General features: G+C 34.3%; 1 protein-coding gene across 1 annotated transcript; it reads right to left on the bottom strand.

Moving 5' to 3' along the window:
- Window positions 1-220: 220 nt before the first annotated feature.
- On the bottom strand, window positions 221-11,127 carry LOC114245585 (beta-secretase 1). The gene is made up of 9 exons (XM_089737559.1): window positions 10,463-11,127; window positions 9,793-9,912; window positions 9,560-9,712; window positions 5,142-5,316; window positions 4,628-4,854; window positions 3,408-3,482; window positions 2,433-2,540; window positions 1,554-1,688; window positions 221-688 (listed from the first exon to the last, which is right to left on the bottom strand). Exons 1-9 carry the CDS (start codon window positions 10,583-10,585, stop codon window positions 374-376), a joined length of 1,431 nt encoding a protein of 476 aa, XP_089593685.1. The 5' UTR covers window positions 10,586-11,127; the 3' UTR covers window positions 221-373.
- Between the last annotated feature and the right edge of the window lie 110 nt (window positions 11,128-11,237).

Here is an 11,237-nt window from a genome sequence, read left to right as displayed (position 1 = left end):
ATTAATCCAAAATTCTTGTTTTTTGGTATACGCCAAAAACGTATTAGGAGAATTGTAGTTTTTCAGTTTCGATTTTAATACTTTAAGCCCTAAACAGTACCACACCATAGTTTCAAGTGCTTAAAGTTTAAGATGTTCAAGGTGCTTATAGATTAAGCGCTTGACTTAAAAGAGACGGAAAGTGTACTTTGTCCTTTTCTAACCTAAAATTTAAATTGAATTTTTAATTTTTTAATTTTAATTTGATATGTTATACTTATAGCATACATGTTGTCTTCAAGTTTTTAGTTAAGCTACTTCAATTCTGAAGTTGCAATATGAAGACTATTAAGCTAATCAATAGACAACGCCATCTATTAATACATTACGTCAATCACGTAGATTCTTGCTCAACTAAGGCTGCTTGCGACATAGAAATCTGTGAAGGAGATCTAAGCCGTCTCGTCAGTAATGTTTTTAAACACGGATACAGTAAGTACAGTAATATACTAGCCGCTATAACAGATATGGCGCTTAAGGCCCACTGAGCTGCTTTTATCGAAATCGTAGAGTCAGGCGCGGACTTAAGGCGGAGTTTGCATTTTGATTTAATAGAACTAGAAACGACAAACGGTCCCACTATTTTAGTGCTTGGACCACAGTCCGAAGTCTGCCAGCCGATCCAACCGGCTGATCTGTTAAATAATACCTGAAATAGTATTAGAAATATAAGCATTAATGGCATACACGTTTAAAATTTAGAATAGCAATACCTCAATACGTGATGGAAGGAAATCGTATCAAATACAACGGGAATATTATCCTACAGCTAAAGAAAATATCAGTTAAAAAATAAAATAAAACACACTTTTTCCTACCTATGCTGATAGCCTTGACCGGCCATTTCAGCTTCTTGACGTGTAGGTGAGCTCACGGGGCTCAAAGTGGAGTGTTGCTAAAACTGACCCTAGCAAGAGCAGTGCTTCGCAAAATCTACCACCGGATCCGAAACGCGACCTACTGAGAAGATCCGGCGAAAAACTCAGTGGGCTGTGTCTATGGGTTAATTTACTGATTTAGGACGGTGAGCGGTGTTCGTAGTAACTAAAAGCACCGCTAATGGATCGGGAGGATCCGTAATGACGTGTCTAAAACACACTAATAATTGTCATTTAAATTATGTTCAAAATTGATGAACAACCAAGTTGCTCGTAGCTGGTTGACGCACTCCATGTGTGAAACGACTTTTTAAAGTTTTCAATTACATTTTATCGATAAGAATCATATATCTAAACGATTTACTTTAAAAAAATTATGATTTAAATGTGAAATCATTAAATAAAACGTAATAACTCTAAGATAATTTAACACCAATCACAATGCATATTGTGTTCATTTGAAGCTAACCGTTGTTTTAGTTCATACTCTATGGTTGGCTTGTCAGATATAATTTTGGCCTCCAATGACGTCACTCATAATGAAGTTCGTTCGCGTCAACGTTGAAAAATAATAGCTCTGTGGTTCGCTTTTGTTATTACGACATTACTAATGTTAGAATATTATTGCGTGCCTACCTGAAATCCTTCCATGGCTGTATAGCCGAGTACAGTTTCATCTCCGCCTTTTTCAAAACCCAATTTATAACAGTATTCTGATACGGTACCACTTTCACCGCTACTGTTCTGTGCTGCCACGACTCTCATATAATTCTGTAAATATTTTATTTTTCAAATTTATGATTTTTTTTTATTGTGCATGGTATGAAACCATTAGGTCAAGTCTACATAATATGTATTAGGGTAATTCTTTTTTTTATTGTTAAAGAGTTTGTGGGGACTTTTTGGCGGGAACGCGAGGGGTGAAGTTGTGTGATTTGTTTTATTTTGTCTATTTAGTGTTTCTTCGGGTTTAAATGTGTAATAATGGTGGTTTATTAACTGTTTAATATCTGTGAAAGTGCACAAATGTGGGAAAATGGAACAAAGCCGCTGGACGTATCTTCTCGGGATCCTCCACAAAAGTCCACTGAAAAAATCTTAGTAAATGACCACCATTTTACTGAGATTATATTTCATCCCATGTCATCACAATTCATTTCATTTAATTTCATCCCAGTTGATTAGTGTCTCAAGTTAATCATCTTCATTTCATTTCACTCCATAATATCATTTTTCATAAAAATACGAATAATATAAATTAAAATAAGACATGACTTAAAGGTCTAAGTTACCAGGTCATAAAATCTCTATAAAAAAATAATAATAAAGAGTTTGCGGTCTACCTGCTATTCAATAGTTTCCACGGAACCCAATATACGCACGCACCCATTTCAAAAGACGTGCCCTAAGTGTTTTATAATAATGACTATCGTAACTTTCAAATATGGACGCATGTGTGTTTTGTTTTAGAAATAAAATGACAGATATTATACTCGTATATGAAAACGCATTTACCTGCGGCGACAGCATTAACGTAAAGTACTGGTTATCTGCTTCGTAGCTAAGTAGGTCGACCGCTACCCAGGGTAGTGACCAGTCTTGAGGCTCTGGCCAACATCCAGTCTGCAAAATAAAAAAAAATTGTATTCTAATGTATTAGACCAATGGATCTACAAGTGGCAGCTGTTAACTTAGAAGACACAGGTACGGGACACAGTATTCTCGAACTAACGAAAAAAACACATTTTAATTGCAAGCTGAAATTTAATTTTTTACTTGTTATCTGCGACTTCGGACGCGGCCGGGTGGCCGAGTTAAGGTCACGGTACGTTCCCGACTCGGACCGTATATTTTTTCTTGTATTATTATCTGTGTTATTAATATGTGTATGGTGTGACCTGACCTGTTGTGTTGTTTTGCGATTATACGCAAACGATATACATACTCGGAAAGTAATTTCATTACTTATGCCACATGATTTTGGCTTTAACATCAGACTAGAATATCGCATAACTCCAGATATTACAACAGGATTTTATTTATACGAAATTATTTGGAGTCAATTCGCCTCTAATACTACTGAGCATTATTACCCCGAGATTGATTTACGTTCACTTTGAATGTGATGTTCCAAATACATTGCAAAGTATAATTTATGTTGGACTTAGTACTAACGTACACGAGTAATTTCTAGAAGAAGATCACGTGATAAGATCACATCCGTGCCTGGTATAAACAAATGTTATGGGAATTATCACTCGAAAGGCACATCTTACTAATGGATTTTCTTATTATTTATTTTTATTACTTTTTAATTGAGTTAAATTGTTTCTAAGATGACATCTTTTTGATAACTGACTCCAAATTAACACAACGTAACATGAGCTGTGTAAAATTTTTATTCAAAATTATAACTCAAAAAATGTGTATTTGGAAACATAATACAACAGCATTTTCTTAATTTGAAATTTAATAAATAATAAAACTTACCTCTCCTGCATACCAAAAGTCATCCGTAATTAACATATTAGAAGTCTGTGCTGCGCTTCTCAAATCATCAACAATCTAAAAAAATTGCTCTATTACTTCCTTGATCTTATCAAATTTTGGTCGTATTCTTATAATAATATTCACTAGCTGGTCCGGCAAACGTTGTTTTGCCAAATAAATTATTTCTAGGAAAGATAAATAGCCTAGATACCGACTGCAGCGCCATCTGCCAGGCTGATTTGTGAATCTAAACCACCCAGGTTGCCAGCCAAACGCATACAAAAAAAATCATTCAAATCGGTCCAGCTGCTTAGGAGGAGTTCAGTGACAAACACACGCACATAAGAAATATACATCTAAAGATAAATCAAATTTATATAACTCTCCTATAGCACGGTATTCTTTACCACACTAATACGAAAAGAAAAAATCGCCAAAACTCTCTTACTTATAACACGGTACTTCTACATACAACATAATAACGAGATTTTGTTTAAAATTATTTCGAAAATTACATTATGTACTATGAACACACAATATATGGGAATACCCGAAATTATACAACTTATTATTGTTTATGTACAATAACTTAAGATGTTTCATTCAGAAAAAATACTCTCCTTTTTTGTACTGACTTCTAGACTCATATAACGCGGTTTCGCACAGCACAAACGTATCTACCGTGTTATAGGGGGGTCACTTGTACTGAACTCTGAAGTCATCGCGACCTAAAGGATAAGACGCTCAACGCCACTTAAGATCACTTGGACCACTCGGTCTTAAGTGGCGTTGATACGTCTATTTCTCTAATAAGATATCTCATACCAGTTCTGATATATGCACCACAAGCATCGTAATTATTTATGTAATGTCTTTTTTATATAAAAAATCACGTTCTAAAGAAAAAATATAATATCAGTCTGACATGTCACTTTGCATGTGGTTAAAATCGGAACTAACGCGACGTTTGTTTTTTTAGTTTCACAGACTACATGACACTGGTGCCACTATTAATATCAAAAAACATAACATGTCAATTCTATAATTATATACATTTTTTTTTTGTAAAACTGATGTCACAGTTACGATGTCTCAAATGCCATTCTAATTGAGCAGGTTCAATCTAAATTATTTTTAAAAACATTAACATGAACTTTTTTTTTGTAATTTAAGATAATTATGCATGTCGTGTATGATGTTATAAATTAAAAACAACTTGCCTGCCTAAAATAACAATTAGGTAACCTTATATTTGTTGTTCCGCTATCAACTATAGCCTTTATTTTATTAAGCGTTTGACACATATGTTCATCTATGTCTGGAGGATTGCTTGATTTATTTATATGTCCCATAACCCTCACAGATAAAACACCAACTTCATACCATCTTTTTTGTATTATAGTTGTTCGGTATGATTTGTTTAAATTTTCATTTTTTTGTTTACCATCTGTAATAAAATGAAGAGTTTAAATTACTGTTTTGGTATTTGGGAAACCATCAATCGATGTTAACTAAACTAAATTATTAGTTTTGTATAATATTTTCGTAGAAATTTAGTATTCAGTGCTCTGTTTATGTTGCTGCTGAATAATGAACCGATTATAAAAACAATTATGGGTCACATAGCAATCATAGTCGTCATTTTCTGGTTGTAACTTTATACCGATGTTTAATATAATAACTACCTAAGTTATTATATTAGACATGCCTCATTAGTTTTTAGTAATTCATTACCTAGTATCTGAAAGTTTCCATAGTGCGTCGCATTTTGTGTGCTTAATGTAGCACAAAGTTTGAGTTGAAATGATACAGGTCTAGTCAATGTACGGTCAAGGGAATCTAACCATGATTCCACAATCACATCTGCTCCCCTTGCTCCAACTGGTAGATATGCTAGTCCTAGGAGACCCTGCAATAGAATTATTAATATTATTTGTTATTATGCATTTAAATGTAAGGAGAATAAGGAAAGCAATGGTGTGAAAATTTAAGGAACTTAAGAGTATTACATTAGAAGCTATTATTGAATTTATTTTTAGTTGACACGCTTTTATTGAATAAACTTACCTTGTTATCGCTATGCGAAAATCTAAAATATAGGCTCTTATAGGTATACAAAATCAACCCTCGCTTATTTTATTCCTAAATCAGGTGCCTCACGTTTTACCTGGTGTCAAATAGTTACCAGAGTCCATACAAGACTACCAGGTAAATGCAGCCACCCACATTGAGATTTGAGTTTCTAGTCTCATTTTAATAATACAACAGTTGCCAGATGCATTAAACCAGAATGCAGCAGAAATAGGTAAGGTGGTGGTACCTTTACCAGTGCAAGAGGCCCTAGCACCAGCAAATACTTTTTTTTTATTTTATTCCCCTTGTAGGCAGACGAGCACAAGGCCCACCTGATGGTGAGTGGTTACCGTCGCCCATGGACTTCAGCAATGCCAGGGGCAAAGCCATGCTAGCACCGAAAATGCTAGCATGTTTCATTTTTATTAAACAATTACATTCCTAAGCCATAGAAGTCAGTTAGGTATGTATTATAATAGAAACATTTTTAGGCAGCCTCGGCACAGGTCTCAAACAGTTGCACAGTTGCATTTCTTGATACTAAAGCACCAGGCATACTTTAGGCCAATGTGATCTGTAAAAACTTTTGACATAAAGTGTTGGACATTATGCTTTTGGTGCTAAAAGAATAACCCATTGCAGCTTTTTTTGGGAGTACTCTAACACATCTTCTTTTAAATAATAATCTAGCAGTAGACACAAACTTAGGCTAAGTTTCTTGACATTGTCAATGCCCATGACTGACAATGACTACTTAAGACCATATCGTCGGCTTATTGCAAGAAGTCATTATGTGACATATTCAATATTTTGGGAAAACGGCATTTTAGTTGGAATTAGTTAGTGGTTATGTTGATTAGCCCATATTATCCTTCATACATAATTACTGTGAGAAAAATTGAATATTTTGGATTGCTTAATATGTATATTAATTAAAACAAGTGAGAGTCGGTAGTTATATAACATTATATATTATTTATAAACTAAAACTAAAAGTTAATGACTTCTTGCTACTGTAAGTCAGTTTTATATGTGAATTAATTATTTCTTAAATTAAAATAAAACAACAAAATACTTATCAAACCTTATTGAAATAAACAAAAACGAATAATAACATAATAATCAAAAACATTTTTTTCATAACAGTTGACGTAAGAACTTGCAATAGCTAATATTGCCAAGTACTCACGACAACTTCGCAGTCTCAAAAGTTTTACATAATATTATTTTTATGTTATTGCTCAGATGGGTGTACGAGTTCACAGCCCACCTGGTGTTAAGTGGTCACTGGAGCCCATAGACATCTACAACGTAAATGCGCCACCCACCTTGAGATATAAGTTCTAAGGTATCAGTATGGTCACAACGGCTGCCCCACCCTTGAAGCCGAAACGTATTACTGCTTCTCGGCCGAAATAGGCGGGGTTGTGGTACCCACCCGTACGGACTCACTAGAGGTGTTACCACCAGTAATTACGCAAATTATAATTATGCGAGTTTGATTTTTATTACACGATATTATTCCTTCACCTTCAATTTTGTTAAGTACGTATTTCATCAGAAAATTTGGTACCCGCCTGCTGGATTCGAACACCGATGCATCGCTAGATACGAATGCATCGAACGTCTTATCTTTTAGGCCAGGATGACTTCAATAATAAACTAAAAATTATTTTCTTCTCCCTGTTAGTCAATCACTCATGTATTCATTCAATCATGTATTTTTTTATGAAAATTAGGAACTGAGCTTAAACACCATACAAAAACATAAAACAAATAAAAAAGAGCTAGGTTAAAAAAACTGTATCAGAGGTTTCTTCTTCATTAAGATAATTTGGACCTTCTTTATCAGGTATATTATTATACCAATGCTGTAGCTCTGCAGGCTAGGTCCTTAAAATTGGAAACGTAGTCATACCTATATTGAACAATGTTAGGCCGGTTTGATTTATTATACATTAATTTGTTTCTCAACTCTTTTAGGTTCAAGATATCAGAGTGGCTCATAGGTTCATACGGCTTCTTTGCTGTTTTTTTCTTGTTTAGCTTTCTGTTCGATCTAGTCAATCTTAAAACATTACAGAGGTCTATCATAGAAAAAATTGGCATAAGACGCATTTGATTCTCGATAGAACTATGCATATTATCGACCTCCATATTATTATTCTGTGTATGGCCCAATTCTAAATACTTATGTTCAATCACCTCAAGGTGGGTAACTTGAACTAAGTATAGCATTAAGCATAACAGAAACTGATTACATCAGCTCGCTGAGTTTCTCGCCGGATCTTCTCAGCGGGTCGCGATTCCGATCCGGTAGTAGATTCATTCGCGAAGCAGCTGTTCTTGAGTTGTTAGGTCTTTTTCGGAGGCGCACGGACAGTTGTTAGCAAATCCCACCCCTCTTGGCTGGGCCTTTGATAGCCCACATGTCCTGGTGAATCTGGAAAGGCCTCCGGGCCACCAGTAATCCTTCAATCCTAAAAAAATATAAAAAAGCCTGTCTGGTGTTACAGTGATGACTGCAGCTCATAGAGATCTCAACGTGAATGCCACCACCCATATTGAGACCCGAAATCTAAATCTAAATTGTTCCGTATGCTGTTTCGCTTCGATGGTGGTACCAACTTGTACGGGCTTTCCATACGCCATACCAACCATCCTATCAGTAAATACAAGTTGGCAATCGTAGTCCACTGGTATGATTCTCAGATAACGATGTTGCCCGTTCTCCAGTGTATCATTTAACGTCTTCTACACTCGTGGAAAGAATGATGCTATTGTAGGTCAGGTGTTTGCTTGCTAGGTTTTTTATTTATTGCTTAGATGTGTGGATGGCCTTGCAGCCCACCTGGTGTTAAGTGGTTACTGAAGCCCATAGACATCTACAACGTAAATGCGCCACACACCTTGAGATACAAGCTCTAAGGTCTCAGTATAGTCACAACGGCTGCCCCACCCTTTAAACCGAAACGCATTACTGCTTCACGGCAGAAATAGGCGGGGCGGTGGTACCTACCCGTGCGGACTCACAAGAGGTCCTACCACCAGTAATAGGTTGTTCGGAACTTCAATTGCTCCAACATCTTGCTTCCTCGTCCTTGTTTGAAACATTTATTTCGTTGCATTTTGTCAGAAATCATTAACTTCTATAACAGGCGTGGTAATCAACGTATCTCGCCGCAAACTGAGCGAGCGAAGCAGTACTCTTTCGTCCCGCGTAAACCCACCCTCACCCGCGTTCGTCGGGTTCGTCTTATGCCCCGTGTTCCCTAGACAAGCTGTTTTGTCGCATTTCACCAAACCCTAAATTATAACTCACTAAACTACAACCGAGGTACCACTTAGCCTGCAAGAAGTTACTATGTTCTTTTAATCGATGTTAACTTATTAAAATCATGCCATCAACAAAATGGAAAAAATAATGAAAAAGAATAAATGATTTTATGGAAATCTTAATATTATGATTTATATTATATTAATATCGATAAAAATCATTAAGATTACTTATTGTGCATTTCTGATGAAATGATTCATTACAGAAACTAACTAAATGTAAATAATGAATTTTATCGAAATACAATTTTAAGTTATATTATACTACATTGTTTTGATAAAATTAATTAGATGCTGAAAATGAGTTCTGTAATGTAATATATGCTATTTGCAAATAATTATCCATTTAATAAAAATAACTAGTGCTGCTTAGTGAATCTTTGTAAATGCCTGACTTCCAAAGTTGCAATTATCAATTTTCTACCAAAGACGTAACGGCTAAAATTGGCCAGCTAGAAATTAGCGTGTTTTTGCATTTTGTAGAATATGCAAAAATGAGCCCATTATAGATAAAAACGCATTTAGTGATTTTTTGCAGTTAATGAGTTCTTGCAATAAGCCGACGATATATCTCAATTAGAATGCTAATAACTAACTAATAAAAAATTCTAATTAAGTCAGCAATTTACTTGCCAAAAATAAATTACACTATGATATTTTGTGAGAAAAGAATATTTCCTATCTAATAAATTAAAATATTTTATATTTTTATGTTTTGATTTAAAAATTATTTTGTAAACTACCTGCCATTGTGAGCCATTCATAAAAAAATTGTGGCTTTCCATAATAAGTGCCATATCAGTCCTGACTTCTGGCACCAATGGCATAGATGGGAGCTGTATATAATCTGATACTAAGCGACCAATCCATTTACCTTCAAAGTATGTTGCCTGAACCTATAAAAAAAATGTAAATTTAATATATTATGAACAACTACATTTCTTTCAATTTTAAAATTAACCATAATAATAAATACCTTTTTCCCACTGTCATAAATGCTGCTAGAATTGTTTGCATCAAAGTATTTATCACTATCTTGTCTTGAATATGAAGCAACAGCTAATGTTGTGCTACCAGTATCAATTAAAAGGTTTATCTGAAATAAATAAATATTTTATTAGACTAGATGTTCTTCGAATGCATTTTCGATATGGTCATTTTTTTAATACCATTTTTGAGCAGACTAGCTCAAAGCTTTCTTAATGTTGATATTTAATATTAAGCCAAGACATGGGATACTGCTGTGCACTTTTATACATAGGCTGAAATCTTAATGACTATGAAAAGAAAAGCAGTGGTTTAAAATTAGCCACATATGTGTATTTACAAGATGTACCACTCATAGTTCTTATCAATTTACAAAATTTGCTGATTAGTTTAAATATTTGGTTGTTTTTCTTAAATTCTTCACTGATTTCACATCATAAGAAAAAATAGTTATGAATGCTATAATGTGTGATAATTTTACGACCAATCCTTTTTTTATATTTAGAAACTGAATTCTTTCTTATTAACTGTTTGACTGGTTTACCTGCGTCATGAAGTTGCCAGAAAATGGAAATGGCAAATAGAACAAAACTTTATTGTTTTGTTGTTTTTTCCGACCCAATTGTGTGCTATGGGTAAGAACATTAATATAGTATTACCTTTTGATGTGGATGTCCCATGATTACCTCAACAGAATAGGCAAGACCGGCATCTCCTTGCAAATTGAACTGTTCTCCATTCGCACAAATACAATAGAGAAAAATTATTAACAGTTTCGCCATTTCAGCGATCTACGCCATCAAAAATTGGCTTAAAATTTGAACCAGGTTTATCGAAATTAAACCAACGGGTATGGATTTGTTAAAGGTTTTGAGCTTTGTAAACAATGTCAATTGTCAAGTATCTTTTTTTTAAGGGATTTTATGAACTGGTTTAAGACCTTTAGGTCAAGTCTTATTTTAATTTTAATGATACGTAACTTTTTTATATGAAAATGATATTATGAAATGAAATGAAGTTGATTATTATGAAACAGCATGAAGTGAAATGAAAACGAAATGAAATGACATGAGATGAAATGATATGGGATGAAGTATAATCTCAGCAAAATAGTGGTCATTTACTGAGATTTTTTCAGTGGACTTTTTGGAGGATCCCGAGAAGTTACGTCCAGCGGCTTTGTTTCACTTTCACAGATTTGTGCACTTTATATTAAACAGTTAATAAACCACCATTATTACACATTTAAACCTGAAGAAACACTAAATAGACAAAATAAAACAAATCACACAACTTCACTCCACGCGTTCCCGCCAAAAAGTCTTGTCAAGTATCAGATATGTCAGATAGGGATAGCGATTCAAGATCGATTTCTCACAGAATCGATTTGTTTGAAACCAAAAATTAATTTTTATTTAAATTAATCAAAAATAA

Source organism: Bombyx mandarina, chromosome 23 (assembly GCF_030267445.1).
Source record: "Bombyx mandarina strain Sakado chromosome 23, ASM3026744v2".
In the NCBI taxonomy this organism is placed as follows: Eukaryota; Metazoa; Arthropoda; class Insecta; order Lepidoptera; family Bombycidae; genus Bombyx; species Bombyx mandarina.
This window is presented reverse-complemented; position numbering and strand designations above follow the sequence as displayed.

Bases quoted from the DNA above. Each gene is read 5' to 3' on its own strand.
- LOC114245585 (XM_089737559.1), bottom strand. From the start codon at position 10,585: ATGGCGAAACTGTTAATAATTTTTCTCTATTGTATTTGTGCGAATGGA. The intron at 9,713-9,792 runs GTATTTATTATT...TTTTTTTTATAG, and splicing joins TTTATGACAGTGGGAAAAAG to GTTCAGGCAACATACTTTGA. The intron at 689-1,553 runs GTAGGCACGCAA...ATACTATTTCAG, and splicing joins CAGCCATGGAAGGATTTCAG to GTATTATTTAACAGATCAGC.